At 41.4% G+C, this 15,974-nt stretch overlaps 1 protein-coding gene across 1 annotated transcript in view; it reads left to right on the top strand.

Moving 5' to 3' along the window:
- Positions 1-15,974, top strand: part of SORCS3 (sortilin related VPS10 domain containing receptor 3) — a gene marked incomplete at its 5' end in the record, with an annotated part of 521,132 nt that overhangs the window by 480,862 nt on the left and 24,296 nt on the right. Inside the window, 4 exons of the mRNA XM_079794297.1 lie at positions 4,291-4,404; positions 5,817-5,988; positions 8,484-8,670; positions 15,323-15,456. Coding sequence (XP_079650423.1) covers positions 4,291-4,404; positions 5,817-5,988; positions 8,484-8,670; positions 15,323-15,456 — 607 coding nt within the window. The remainder of the gene's footprint in view (positions 1-4,290; positions 4,405-5,816; positions 5,989-8,483; positions 8,671-15,322; positions 15,457-15,974) is intronic.

Genomic DNA, 15,974 nt, shown 5'->3' on the forward strand with positions numbered 1-15,974 from the left:
TTATGGATGATCTCCAACAAGTCATTTCTCCTCTCTTTACTCCTCCTTCCTAATCTGCCAACGGAGGGGATTGGACTCAGGGAATACAAGTGTCCCTTCCTGTTCTGAAATGCAGAGGCTTTTTGGTTTCTGAAGCTGTCATTTCTTCTTTAGATTGTCTAAGGCTCCTCCCTGGATCTCTGGATGAGATTTGGACATACAGGTTCCTAGAAATGGACACATTTCCCCCTAAACTTTTAAAGAAGTTCTAAACCCTCTAAAGAAAGACACAGAGGTGACATTTCTTGAAGGAAACTGCTTGTGTGTTTGCAGAAGCTGTGGCAGCATACTTCCCTGAGGCAAATCAAACTTTCCGGCACATTCACTCCAAACTTCACAATTCAACAGATAAACACCTTTTCCCCAGGAAGCTGGAGCAGCCACTGAAACTGCTTGTTTGTCTAAATTATGTGAACTCCAGAGCTGGGATGGAGGTGGGGCAGTATGAGAGATTTTAATATACATTTAGCAGAAGTTAATGAAGAAGTCCACAGCTTGGGGGCAACCAGGGATGTTTCCATTAATGTTATTAAGTATTAATGAGCTTCTTTTTCTCTTTGGGGCAAAGAAGCATGCCTGATGCCCTCTTTTTAATTACTATATGGCTAACAGGTCACAGAGCTGAACAGAACTGCTAAAGATGGTTGCATTCAGCAAAGAGCATTAAGGCATTTCTCTCCCTCCCAAAGCTGCTTAGGAGAGCACCCTTTCTTCCAAAATTACTAAACTTCTTAAGGTTAGCAGGACATTTAACAGATTCATCTCATAGAGCAATGGGGGAATTTTCTAGAAGGGATGCAGACACACAGCACTCTAAATGTTTCTACAGATAAACAATGCTTAGAAATCAGATGTCCAGTGTATGCTGGTAAATATTTAACCTCCAGCTCTTTGGGAACAAATAAATAAAGAATCCCTAATTAGTAGCCTTTGCTGATTGTTATAAATATTCCCACCATGGCCAATTTCAAGCCACCAACATGATGTCAGTGATTGCAGACTTTGGGAGAGATGTGTAGCATTAGATAGTATATCTAGTATATAAGTACCTAGATGTAAATAACCTCAAGAGCATAAGTAATATAATAATCTATATATCTAAAAGGCTAAGCCACCGGCCGACTGGCCAATTGGCTGGTAGGTATGACCCAGCCACCTTCTAATTAATTTCCTTTCAATGTGCATGAATCTATGCACAGGGCCTCTAGTATATAATAACATTTTATATGCTATATATTATCTATATATATAAAAGCCTAAGCGACTGTCTGACCATTTGACCATTAACTGGTAGCTATGACAAGCACTGACCACCAGGGGGCAGGTGCTCAATGCACAGGCATGGAAACATGGAACAGACTGATGAATCTTAGATGGAAGAGGGGAGGAGGGAGGGCAGCAAGAGATTAACCAAAGATTTTATATGCATACTAGAGGCCCGGTGCATGGATCCATGCACTGGTGGTGTCCCTCAGCCTGACCTGTGGGGATTGGGCCGAAACTAGCAGTCCGATATCCCCCAAGGGGTCCAGGATTGCGAGAGGGTGCAGGCCAGGCCAAGGGACCCCACCGGCACATCAATCCTTGCACCAGGCCGCTAGTATAGTGGTTGGCAAACTCATTAGTCAAAAGAGCCAAATATCAACAGTACAACGATTGAAATTTCTTTTGAGAGCCGAAAACCGACTTCTGCGCATGGGCCACAAAGTTTCAATCGCACTGTATGTGCGCGCCCACTCGTGGTATTTTGTGGAAGAGCCACACTCAAGGGGCCAAAGAGCTGCATGTGCCTCGTGAGCCACAGTTTGCCGACCACTGCTCTAGTATAATAATAATACAATGCAGTAAGGTAACGAGGAATTTCTGTGTTTTGAATATTTATTTCCTTTTAAATATAACATTAAAATAAAATTTTATATTATTTAATTTTTAATAATGACTGATTACTAGCCCTTAAATAGCTTGAAAAAGTTCTGAAATTTTAAGATGGCTCCCAGGAACTGTTATAAGCTGGTGCAACACTGAGTCCCTTTGAGTCAACTCTCAGGCTGGGAGATCCCCAATCCTTGATCAGGAGGCATGGCAGAAGATACGCTTGACAGATGTGCCCATTTCTCCTTTTCTTTCTTAATGTGGTCATATCAAAGCTGGTCTTGAGTTCTATATTTCCACATAGCAACTTGTAAGGACTCTAGCTAATGCTCACTCCACAGGCATCTGTTGAGTACTTGGGATATTCTCTGTGGTACACATTGGAAAATTAACTGTGGGCTCACAATCTCTCAGCAGAGACCAAATACAATGGCATAATTTAGTGCAATCCTTTTTCAATGTAATTGAAGTATCCATTCACCCAGTAAATATTGTTCAATACATTCAATGTCATAGGTTCCATTCTAGACTCACACTGACAAACAAAACCAACTGAGGTCTCTGCTCTTTTATGGCCTCAATGTTTCCAACATGCTGTGGCTACAGAAATTTTGAATAGGAATCATGGATGGTCTCATCTGCCCTATATATTGAGGAAAGATCTGTAGGAAAGTGACAAATACAGAAAAGGGTAGAGTACTTCAAGACCAGGGCACAATACATACAAAGACAAAGAGGGTTGAAAAGATGGCTTGAGGGTCAGATGGAGTTTGTTGTGGAGGAAGGTGGTAAGAACATAGAGTGGTGTCAAACTGGGGAGATAATTCATATAATCTCATTAATCAGTTGTTACTTCTAAACTATACTGCTTCATCCTGTATTATACTGTGTTCTACTTCATACTTGTTATTCTGTTCTTTCATTGGATTTGAGGCATGTTATATGCCTATCTTCAAAAGACTGAAAACCCCTTAAGGAGAGGGATTGTTGTACTTCTTCCAGAGGACAGGGCACATATTGAGTGATAAAGAATGTGGAATTAAAGTTTTATTCCTATCTCCCTTTCATTCCTATTTCAGTTACACATATAGATAATTGGCCTCTAACTTCATTGGATTTTAATTAAACCTTGGATCAAAGAATATGGGAACAGAAGAAGAAAAGAGGGGTGGGTCCAGAGAGAATGATTTTTCTTGCTGTTTTATGTTTTATTAACACTTGGATCAATAGTCAAATGTCCAGGTTGTTCTGATCAATGTGTGGCTTTCAGGAAATCCTCGGCTGCTTAACTCAGAAGCATGAATTTTCCTGCCAAATAAAGTCACCCTCAAAGACCTCTGGTTGGTTATAAGCAGTGATACTTTATTGTTCTTTTTCTACCCTGACAATTACTTATCTGGGAGCCTATGAAACTCTAAGAAGTAAGGAAATATCATTTAAATTTCAGATAGGGCCCTCCTCTCCATTTACTTTCTCATTTTCAAATGGGAAGGAAAGGAGAAAGGAATCATACTTGACTTTGTGTGTGTGTGTGTGTATGTCTTTGTTTGTTTGTTGAGAAAGGAAGGGAGAGAGAGACAGAGACCGAGAAACATGGATGTGAGAGCAATACATCATCGATCAGCTGTCTCCCTCATGTCCTGCACCAGGGATGGGACCTACAACCCAGGCATGTGCCCTGACCTGGAATCAAACCTGCAACCTTTAGGTGTGTGGGAGGACACCCATCCAACTGAGCCACACAGGCCAGGGCTCTTTCTTGGTTTTGTTATGGCTAGGCTTTAATGAAAACATGACCAAGAACTACATAGTTTTTGTTGTTGTTATTGTTTAGGACAAAAGGGGACCTATGTTACATGTAGTTGGAAAATTTTTTAATGTACATATCTGAATGCAAATGTATATATGTGCTTGAGAGAGAATTGGCAGGGAAAAAGAAAATAAAATCTGGAAATTTGGAAGAATACCTGTGGGATATAACACAGAAATGAACCTTGACCTTTAAAGCCATTTTCTTGGTTGTCATCTAATTATTTGAGTAATCCCACTGTGACCCAAAGCATGCTTTTAAGCATATAGCATCCTTCACACTCACCCCAAGCCAGTGCCCCTGCCACATATGTAGTTTCATACTTTTTGAACCTAGAATCCACATTTGATAATCCACTATTTTTTCTCGACATAGGACTCCATAACACTTGGGATTATTTCTAAATCTAAAAATTTATTCTCCAAGTATGAAATATTTGCCCTCACTGGGAGTATTTGAAAGAACGTGTTGCAGAGTTTTGGGTGCACATAGGGATGTATTTCTGTTTGTGTGTGTATTTTAAACATTTTTGCATCTACACCACTATGCAATATTCATTTTGTGGACAGTGACTATGGCTATGAGAGACATGGAGAGAGCCAGTGTGTCCCAGCTTTCTGGTACAATCCAGCATCTCCATCAAAGGACTGCAGCCTTGGTCAAAGCTACCTTAACAGCACTGGGTAAGTAAAACAACCGAAGGAATTCCACTCACTGTTTTTGTGTTTCTCTAAGTTGGGATGAAAGGGAGCATCACTGTTGAAGCAGGATGGGATGTAGATAGAGTTTGTTTATATGGTTTCTGGGGAAGCCTGAGGAGTTCTTCAGCTGAGAGTAGCTTTTAGGGAACACCAGAAGAGATTTCTGATTACCTAGTTTCAATACCTTTTGCCATTTGACAGACCGTAGCTATTGTTTTGATCAGGTTTTCTCTTCTAGAAATATTGTGATTCCATCTGAGACAATAACTACATACACCATTTGCCCAATATCTTCATGAGATCTCTGGATGGAAAGTATGGCTAGGAGTTCAGCAATTGCGGGGGAGGGAGAAATATCAGATATAATAGAGGACTGATATATAGAAGAGTTTGGTTTCATCTGCTTTCAAAGCCACCAGAAGAAGGCAATATGGATGGCTTGATTAGTTACTCCTGATATCCAGGGTGAAAGAGGACATAATGTGATGGTGATGGTGGTGATGATGATGATGATAGTGGGGGTCCATTTATTTTATGTGATTTTCCCAGAATGTTGCTTTAATGCATTTAGAGATAACGATGTGCCTAGGAACAAGTCCGTCATGTAGGTCAGGGCTCTGGGCACTCTCTCAGCTTGACTTCAGGTGCTGAGGTCTGTGGTCAAGAGAGATGACATGGCATCACGATACACAAACTTGACCTTGTCCTAGAAGGTCACAGTCCTTGTGGGAAGTCTTCCCATGCTCACTTATCTGAAATAATTTTACCTTGATTGGGCTGAATAGGAGTTTCAAACTTGTGCTTCTCATCTGGTATTTGTGGTAAGAAATGAAATATTAGCAAAGAGAAAATATTCTATAAAATATCCCAGTGGCTCCAGAGTAAGAACTGTTAGGTGTTAAGCTATGGAATGATGCCCTGGTGGTGGAGGGGAGACAGGATGAGATGAGGCTTCCTTATTAATCAGAGGTAGAAGTTTCATCTTCTAGCTGCTTTCTGGTACAGGGGGAACTGGGGGTGGCCTCGGGCAACTAGAAACAAGTCTCTCCCTCACAGAGATCAGCACCTGCTCTTTCTGCTTCCATAGTCCAATGGGTCTGCCTCCTCCTGTCTTGTGTGTGAGTCAGACATTGATTTTTCTTGGCTGCTTTAGACACTGATCTGATCTGTGGCTCACCAGGTAGGATCGATAATAATGTTTAAAGAGCTACTCTTCCTGAGATGGAGGGATAGCGGCTCCTCAGCATTTATTTAGCTTCCTAAATGGCCGTCTTCTTTGAGGCTCTGTTTTGAGGAGTAGCTGTGCGCAATGTCTGTCTTGCTCTCTTGCACTCCTTCTAACACAGACGCACACAACACAAACCACACCACTGACAATTGCCAATGCTCCTTAGGTACCGGCGGATTGTGTCCAACAACTGCACAGATGGGCTAAGGGAGAAGTACACCGCCAAGGCCCAGGTGTGCCCTGGAAAAGCCCCTCGGGGCCTCCATGTGGTGACGACAGATGGACGCCTGGTGGCAGAGCAGGGGCACAATGCGACCTTCATCATCCTCATGGAGGAGGTAGGTGCTGGCCAGGGTCTCTGAGGTCAGAACTCATAAGCAGACCATTCCCTGTTCTCTGAAAGGAAAGAGGAAAAATATTCAGGGCCCTGTATGAAACTCAATGCAGCCCTGGCCAGTTTGCTCAGTGGTTAGAGTATCAGTCCTTGAACCAAATGGTCTCGGGTTTGATTAGGATCAAGGGCACGTACCTGGGTTGCAGGTTCAATCCCCGCTCAAGTCGGGGACACCTTCAGGAGGCAACCAATCAATGTGTCTCTTTCACATGATGTTAAAAAAAAAAAAAAGAAAAGAAAGGAAGTCAATGCCAAGAAGCTGAGATTTCTGGGAGAAGATAGAAGGACCAAAAGAGGGCTTGGGTGTTTAGAGACCTCCTTCCCTTCATCCAGCCACAGGGACTCACACTGCAGTCTTGCTGCTTGTCTCTTGCAGAGCAGATCTGATATATGCTCTGGGGTTCCTCTTTAGGCTCTGCTTTGCTGAAGGAGTGTTTATCACCATAAGACCATACACTATAAACTTCGCCAGAAGAAGGGAATTCAAATTTTATTTGTTGCCTTCAGGAGCATCTTTTGCTTCATTGTAACCCTTTACCCACCCCCCACCCCTAATTAAAAAGCCTATGGGGCTTTCAAATGGACTCCACAGTATGAGTATGAGGGTAGTGGCGGATTATTAAAATCCGTTCAACTTATCTTTATGAAAAATGTCATATTGGTTGCTTTTCCATCAACTAGCTGCTCCATTAGTTCATTTTTAATGTCTTCTGTAATGTGGGCAGTAAAATCAGACTAAGTTCATTCATTCCAGGATGGAAATAGCTCTGCTCCCTGCTTCCTGCTCCCTATATGAGCTATTTCATCTCTTCTCAAACCTGGTTGGTTTTCAGGCACTCCTGGCTGAGATGGTGGGGCAAGAAGGCTTGCCTGATTTACAAAGCCCTCTGAATTTATATGCAAATTGCCTTGTGCTCTTGAGATCTTGGAAAGAGACCAAAGCAGGTCAGGACTTTTGTGTTTTTCCGGAAGTGTGAATACTTTAGAAACCTTTAAAGTCAGGCCCACACTGGACAGGATGGTGAAGGTTCCTTATCCTGGCTGACAGACTCTTCAGCAGTCACCCACACTGGGTGCTTGAATTAAAAAACTTACAGATTCAGAAGAGGTCATTATCACATTCTCACTAGGGAGTTTCCAGGACCAGAGCTATAAAACCTTCTCTTGAATGGATGTGAAGAGCCACGATCTTATCCATTTGAATTGCATCCAGTTCATTTCCACTTTAATTTATATTCATAAACTCAAAGGTAGTTGACATTGTATGTGGGGCAAGGGAGCACCTATCAATATTTTACTCACATCTGAGTTGCTATGGGGGAAGAGACAGAAAGTGAAAGTATGATGGATGCACACTCACTGGATGGAAGGATTGGCTCATAATTCTGAAATGATGCATTTCTCTTTCCATCCCATCAACCATCTTTGTAAATGAAAAGAGATCCAGTTGTTTTTCATCTATTATTCTTGTTTTGTGGTCAGGTTCGATTGCATTTATCCAGAATGTTGGTCTAATATGGAGAGGGAGGGAAAAGGAAGGATGGGGTTTAGCATTGGCCCTTAAGAAGCTGAGCATTGGTTTGGGGGCTTGGGGTGGTAAAGATCCACTCACCTGACCCATTGGTATCACATTACCAGACAGCACCCAGAAGACTCTTGGCCTTTTCAGAGGCAGAGGTATCTGTGAACTGGGAGGGCCAGAAAATGCTTCAGGGAAGAAGGGGTTTAGTTAGGTTTAGGGACATCCAAGGTCAACAGAGCACAGATGTAATCTTGGCTAGTGTGCAGTGCTAATCTACAGAATGGAAATAAATCATCTTACCTCATACAGTTATTTTGAAGGCGGTATTATATAATCTGTGCTAAATGATTAGCATAATGCTCAGACCATAATAATAAATACTAAAAATATGAACAATTATAATTATAGGATGGTGGTTGAGAACATTAGCATTGATACTAGACTGCCTGGGTTTAAAACCTGGCTCTACCACTACCAGCTGCAATACATTTGTAAAATGTAGTGCATTCTACAATATAGAGTTGTGAGGAAATTAAATGTTTGAAATGGGAAAGAAACTGTTATCTGTTATTATTATTGCTATTGGTATTATCATGCCACAGGAAAAGAATAATGAAACCATGTGTGAGGTAGCCAGAGTTGCATAGAGTCTCTATCTTCTCTGTTACTGCCAGTGTCACACTAACCCAGCCTGACCGAGCTCAGGCAGACAGGAACAACAGGTCCATGGTGCTTGCCCACAGTGCCTAGTGGATCTCAGATAGGAGTCTGTTGATTGTGTTGAGAGTGTTTCAGCCCCCCTGGGGGAGACTTTAGGTTTTCAGAGGGTGATGATGAAGACACAGGCGAAGTATCTGAGATTAAGTCAAGCTGGACCATGTGATTGAGCTCAAGCCAATTGCTGTTCCTTCTTGCAGGGCGATCTCCAACGGACAAACATCCAGCTTGACTTTGGGGATGGGATTGCGGTATCCTATGCTAACTTCAGCCCCATTGAGGATGGCATCAAGCACGTATACAAGAGTGCAGGGATCTTCCAGGTGACGGCCTATGCAGAGAACAACCTGGGCTCGGATACAGCTGTCCTCTTCCTGCACGTGGTTTGTAAGTAGCATGAGCCCTCCCCTTTCTTGCTTTCCTCCGTTGACAACTCCCTCTGTTCCAAACTTCTGGGATTCAGAGCTGAGACAGGATCTGGTGTGACTACTACCCTAAATGATGGCCCAAGTCAAAAGATTGATATGTGTGTTCATCTGTGTTTCAGTTTTCTAATACTGAAGTAGATTGATTATTTTGAAAGTTTGGATAATGTATGACCAATTGGCCCCTCATTTTCAGCTCCACTTTGTTCTGATGCAATGTGCACACGCAGACACACATTGAGGAGAAAGTCCCTTCCCTTTGTTATCTGTGTTGGAAGAACCAAAGAATAGTTTAGAAAACACATGTTTAGATTTTTTTAATGTAGTACTGAACACGCAGAAGATCTTGATTCTTACATCTAAGGGCACTGGAAGTTCATTCCTGTTGCAAAGCATTCTAAGAACTCTCTAACGTGTTTCTGCTGTCCAAGAATGTATTTTACTGCTGTTGGCTGTTGCTTGGCCCAAACCAATGCAATAGCTGAGTTCCAAATATTTTGTTTGTACTGGATTCATTTTGTGTATTTGCTATCCTGAGACTTGACTCATGTAAACTGAAACAAATATTATGTTTTTAGAATGTCGGGTCGAGGAAATGTTATGGGGCTGGTATTAGTTTCATAAGTCTCTATCAGTGCTTCTCATGGGTCTAAGGACGCCTATGGTTTTTACTTACACTCCTCACAGTGTTTTTGGAGTAATATGCTGCATGTGGTGAAAATGACACGTTTTATAAAAGTCTAAGTGAATACAAGGAGCACCTTTCCTAGCAACAACTCAGTGATGATATAAATGCCACTATATAAACAAACTGCACTTAAGAGGCCCCTGGCAAACAGCAAGCTAGCAGGTCTCCGAACATTCTAATCACAATAGAAGAACAGGGACCAGCAGTAATGGGGAAACTGTGTGGGAGGAGGAGGAGACCTGGATTGTAGCTCAGTTATATTCCTAAAGATGACAGGCTACACAGCCATGAGATAAATTATTTCATCTCTTAGTCTTCTGAACTCCCAATTTTTTAAAGTCTTTATTTATTGATTTGAGAGAGAGAGAGAAACATCAATTTGTTGTTCTGCTTATTTATGCATTCATTGGTTGCTTGCTATATGTGTCCTGGCCAGAAATCGAACCTGCAGCCTTGGTGTATTGGGACGACACTCTGACCAACTGAGCTACCTAGCCAGGGCTGAACTCCAATTTTAAAATGGCTTAATTCTAACTGGTGCCTTGTTTCACAGGGCTCTTTTAATAGCAAATAGAAAACACAAATTAAACATCCATTCACTAATTTATTCAATAAATATTTATTGAGTTCTTAATTTTTGCAAGGCACTCTGGTAGGAACTGGGGTGGCAACAATACAGATATGGCCCTGCCCTTACAGAATTTACAACTGGCGGGGGTGGGGTGGGGGGGCTCTGCTAGGAATGGGCCATCAATGGCCCAAGTGGTGATAACCACACTACACCAACTATAATCAGAAGCAAAGCACAAGGTCAGAAACGCAGGCAGGTGGTGTGCAGTCTGTTCATGAGCCCAGGGTTCAGAGCAAGAGAAACCTACATTTGAATTCTTATTATATCCCTTTGTTAAATGTCTAATATCAGTCAACTTTCTTGGTCTTTTCAAACCTCTGATTCCTCATCTTTAATACTTAAATTATAGGGAGGCTGTAAAATCAATTGGATTATGTGTGTGTCAGGGATCCCCAAGACCACCCCAGGTTTGCCAATTCCATAGAAGGATTCACAGCCTCAGCTTATAGTCATACTCATGACTATAATTTATTACAGTGAAAGGAGACAAAACAAGATCATCAAAGAGAAAAGGCTCATAGAACAGAGTCTGGAGGAAACAAGACACAGGTTTCCAAGAGCCCTCTCCCCATGAAGTCACACAGGACATGCTTAATTCCTCTAGCAATGAGTTGTAGCAATGTGTGTGAAGGGCTGTCTACCAGAGAAGCTCATTGGAAACTCAGTGTCCATGAGTTTTATTGGGTTCTGATCAAATAGGCATCCTTTGCCTAGCATAGACCAAAAGTCGAGACTCCCAGAGGAAAGCAGGTGTTCAGAATAAACCATATTGTTGGCAAAACAATCTAGACACTCTTGTCAGTTAACTGTTGACTGGAAACACCCCCAGGTCCAAGTTCCCAGATGCTAGTCAAGGACCAGTCTTACACACAGATCTTTTGAAAGATGGCAATTTCAGGTCTGTTAACACATTTCTGCACAGTGTGCAAAATGCTACTTAGCACCCAGCTTGGCACATGATAAATGGAACATGTGATAGTAATTAGATTTGACCTTTGAAAAACACAGGGATTAAGATGGCAACCCACTGTGTAGTCAAAAATCCCTATATAACTTTTGACTCCCCAAAATCTTAACTATTAATAGCCTAATGTTGACCAGAAGCCTTAAGGTAACATAAAAAATTGATTAACACATATTTTGCATGTTATAGGTACTATATACTGCATTCTTACAATAAAAAGTAAGAGAAAACAAAATGTTATTAAGAAAATCATAAGGAAAATACATTTTTTCAGTACTGTATATATTTATTGAAAAAATTATGTATGAATGTGTCTGTACACTTAAGTCTTTAATCCATTTTGAGTTTATTTTTGTGTATCATATAAAAAGGTGGTCTAATTTCCTTTTTTTTTTTTGGCATGTATCTGTCCAATTTTCCCAACACCAATTTTGAATAGACTATCTTTACCCCATTGTATGCTCTTGCCTCCCTTGTCAAATATTAATTGACCATAAATGTGTGGATTTAATTCTGGGCTCTCTATTCTGTTCCATTGATCTATATGTCTATTTTATGCCAGTACCATGCTGTTTTTATTACTATGGCCTTATAGTATAGTTTGATATCAGGTATCATGATTCTTCCAATTTTGTTCTTCTTTCTCAAGATTATTGTTGTCTAGTGTGGTTCCATATACATTTTTTGGAACATTTGTTCTAGGTCTGTGAAATACACCATTGGCATCATTGTAGGAACTGTGTTGAATCTATAGATTGCTTTGGGTAGTTGGGCAATTTAATGGTCTAAATTCTTCCCATCTCTGAACAGAGTATATGCTTCCACTTATTTGTATCTTCTTCAACTTCTTTTTTCTAGACTCATAGATACAGAGAATAGACTAGCAGCTGTCATAGGGAAGACATGTCATGGGGGACTGGGTGAAAAAGGTTAAGGGATTAAGCAAAGAAAAAGAAAAAACAACCTCATAGACACAGACAATAGTATGGTGATTACCAGAGGGAAAGAAGGTGGGGAAAATAGAAGAGAGTAAAGGGGGAATAAATGGTGATGGAAGGAGACTTGACTTGGAGTGGTGAACTTACAATACAATATACAGATGGTGTATTATAGAATTGTACACCTGAAACCTATATAATTTTATTATCAATTTCACCCCAATAAATTCAATAAAATTTGTAAATGGACCCATATAGTTCAAAACCATGTTGTTCAAGGGTCAACTGCACTAAGTTCTTCTTATTAACTCTCTGCCCAACACTTCTCTGCATTTAAAAATGAAGACAAAGAAAAAAATTACTTTAATCCAAGGACCTGCCCCACCCATATTGCTAATTATGGCAAGAATGGGCCTTGACTGCAGCGGGCAAGACTGATGTGTCTTAGTGGCAAAAACACACAACATCAAGGAACAAGTTTATACTGTGGGTTATGTGCATGAAGGAGGAAATGTTCCTTGAAACTTTTATCGTGCTCATAATTCCCTCCAAATCAATCATGGCTGCATTTACCAGACAGTTATTATAGTGGAAACTGCTGTTGGCCTCACCTTGGGCCATTAGCTAACAAAAGTAGTTGTTAGCTGCCCATAATAACCAATCTCGCACAGATTATTAGATTTTTATCAAAAAGAGCCCTATTTGACAGTGACAGTTTTAGGTGTGTGCCATGCTCTCTCCTGAATCCCTTCAGCTCTCTTCTCCCTGTTCTGTGGTCTGTCCCTAGGTTGAAGCCTGAAGCTTCTGGTCCAGGCTCTTTGCACCAAATAGCTACTCTCTGTTGTTGTTACTTGATATTATATTTACTTAAATGTGAAGCTGGAATAAATGGGACCATATTTGATGGTGTTGTAATTCATGGGAGCCTCATCCCTGTTGTGTTTGTGTGAGATTAGGGAGCAGATCTCCTTTTGTTTCCTTGGGCATCAAAGTCTCCTGGCAACATAAGCCTTGACCCCTGAGTGAGAGCAGGCTGACAAGAATATATAGGGCTACAAGTCATAGTGACCTCATCCCTTCACTGTGAAAAAGTCCAGGGTTCCCATGAACTGGCCAGGGAAAAGGGCTTCAGGCCATTCTCCCTTGAGAACATGAGAATTGAGGGTCCAGGGGAAGAATGAGCAGTCTGCATTTGGGCATGGAGAAAGACAGAGGAGTTAGTGTAAGAAACAGATCTCTCACTTCTCTCCTTGGACATGAGCTGGCCAGGGACTCTTCCCACTGCCTCATTCTCTTCCCCATTCATCAGTAAAATACAAACAACAAAAAGAGATATATCAGGTAAAATCCTAAAAAATGAGTGAAAGTAGCCAGTGTTTTCTCACACCGTGTGTTTTTTATTCTAACCGACAATGAAACCATAAAACATAATTGAACAGACTTCCTTATTGAAAATAATTAAACCTTTAGCCAAAGGTGTATCTGAAGTGACAAAGTTCAAATTATTTGCTGGAAGAAATCTTGATGTGCCATACATCTGGGGTCAGGTCAGAGAGCTGTAGGCAGAGAGTATGTTCAGGGTGTAAATACAGAGATTCTTGAAAACTTGTTGACTGTTCAGGAGGGTATAGTCTGGACCAGCGATCACCAACTGGTGGTCTGTGGACCACTGGTGGTCCATGAGGTCCAAAAGGTTGGCAACCGCTGGTTTAAGGAAACCTTTGGAACAGCAGTCGCCAACCTCTGGTCTGCGGACCACTGGTGGTCCATGAGGTCCGAAAGCTTGGCGACCACTGGACTCTGGACAATGGCAAACAGACCTGGTTGTTCTTATCACCCAAACATCAGTCCATGTCCAAACACCTTTTCCCCCAATGTCAATTTATCTACAACACAAAATGTGCCCAGTGAGACACAGAAGACTTCCCAGTGTCTTCAGAGGGAAATCTATCCAAAGATTCACAGAGACAGGGGTGCCAAGGTGGTCATCGTGGTGGGCATAGGAATAGTGCCAACCTATAATCTACTACATGGTACTTTAACGGCCATACATTGCCTTCATATATTCTTATTTCTATAAGGAAGGCAGGGCAAATATTGTCTTATTTTTAGGACAGAGTAATGGTCTATGTAGGTCAAAACTCTACACAGAGGCACTAATCACATAGCTACATTTGAACCAGAGCAGAAATAGGAAGTATCCATCTGTTTTTATGTCATTTTTTTCCATTTAAACTGGCCTGTCTCCAATAGCAAAGGCTAGGTGGCCGGAAAAGTGTCCCACCTATGGGAAACACTAAGGTCCCCAGGCTACAGATGTCCTTGCTGCAGCTGTGACCTTTAGTCATTTTCACTAATCAAACTATGGCAGTGGAAACTGGGAAAAGGTGCCCTTAGTGTGAACAGGTAATTGGAAGATTTTAATTGGATTTGATTCAGTAGGAAGGATATAAGGAAGGAAAAGGAGGAGGAAGGAAGAAAGGAAAGGAAAGAGAATAAGATAAAGGAAGAAAGGAAGGTAAGAAGGGATGGGGAGAGAGAAGAAGGGGTGAAGGTGGAGGAGAAAATCCCAAAGACAGTTAAATAGCATATCTACCCCACAGATGCAACACTAGCATGTTAACATTTTACATTAACATTTTTGCTCATTTTTGGGGGGGAAATGAATTTAATTAAAATCCTCATTCATTATGCACAAAGTGTGTTCCTGTATGTTCTCTTACTTTAGAACTTGATTCTGCTTATCTCAGTTTTCTGAGGGGGAAAAGAAATGTTTGGTCAACTTTTTCCAAACAGCTTTTTCTTCTTATTATTTGGGAGCCTGGCCTTTGTTTCTCCTTCAGTCTAGGGAGATGGGCTTTTTCCATTTTGTTAAACAGCCTGGTGGGCTTCTGAGTGACACCCACTGAGTATTGTGGATAACAGGCACAATGGCTCCTGGTTGAAGAGAAGGAACCAATTAACAATTGAGGATAATGGGGGAGCCCTCTATACAATGCATTGACCCTGAATCACTATACAGGCTACTGGTCAGAGGTGAAACTGACTGCTGTTTTTCTTCCTGTCTACTGGCTCAGTGTCTAGTAAACTAGCTTTGTCCTTGGATTGGCGTTTCATAAGCATTTTTGGTTTGGCTCATCAGATGTAAATTAAGTTCAAATGTCACTCAAACAATCTAAGCCTGATTTGATTTTCCTATTTGAGGCAGTTCTTCATTTCAAGTACGCACACACACACACACACACACACACCTCAACATGTGTGAGTTTGTGATCCTTGTTTTCTTATAGGTGAAGGTGATAATGGTTAAGAATAAAAATCTGGGAGTGTCATAACATTTGTCTGTTTATTTTAGGAATTTAAACACTGACATGGTTTTCCTTGTTCCTTTAGGTCCCGTGGAGCATGTTCACCTCCGAGTCCCATTTGTCGCCATAAGAAATAAGGAGGTCAACATCAGTGCAGTCGTGTGGCCCAGTCAGCTGGGGACTCTTACCTACTTCTGGTGGTTTGGCAATAGCACAAAGGTTCGGCCCTTTCTGCCTTGTGTCTGATGCGATCTATACTGAGCGCTCCTGGCTCCAGCTGCTGGGTTGATGTCAGGGACACTGGGGATGTGGGCACGAGGATGTACTTTCTGAAGCTGTGAGTCCGCATAATTGAATATGACATAACTCTCTAGTTCATTATAGCAAGGAAAGTTCAAATAACCCTAAGGACGAAAGAGTACTTTGAGAAACTACATAAATCTGGTTGTTCTTGCTCCTGTGATCAATATTTCTAAAGCTTCCTTTGCTCCACGTGTTTTAATCCTGGCCTTTCCACTAGCTATATAATATCTCTGAGATCAAGTAATCCCATTTGGAAAACGCGAATTAGATATTTAAATGTAAGGCTGTGAAGAGCAAATGGGGCAGTGCATGCAAGAATCCTTATCAAGACCTTCTAGGTGTTCTCTGAAGGCCAGGGTTCTTCTTAGGCATGGCACTGGTGTCGCCAAGTCACAAAGAAAGGCACTCAAGGGGACTTTGCAGCTACTCCCTTC

The sequence above is a fragment of the Cnephaeus nilssonii genome (genome assembly GCF_951640355.1).
Source record: "Cnephaeus nilssonii genome assembly, chromosome: 16".
In the NCBI taxonomy this organism is placed as follows: domain Eukaryota; kingdom Metazoa; phylum Chordata; class Mammalia; order Chiroptera; family Vespertilionidae; genus Cnephaeus; species Cnephaeus nilssonii.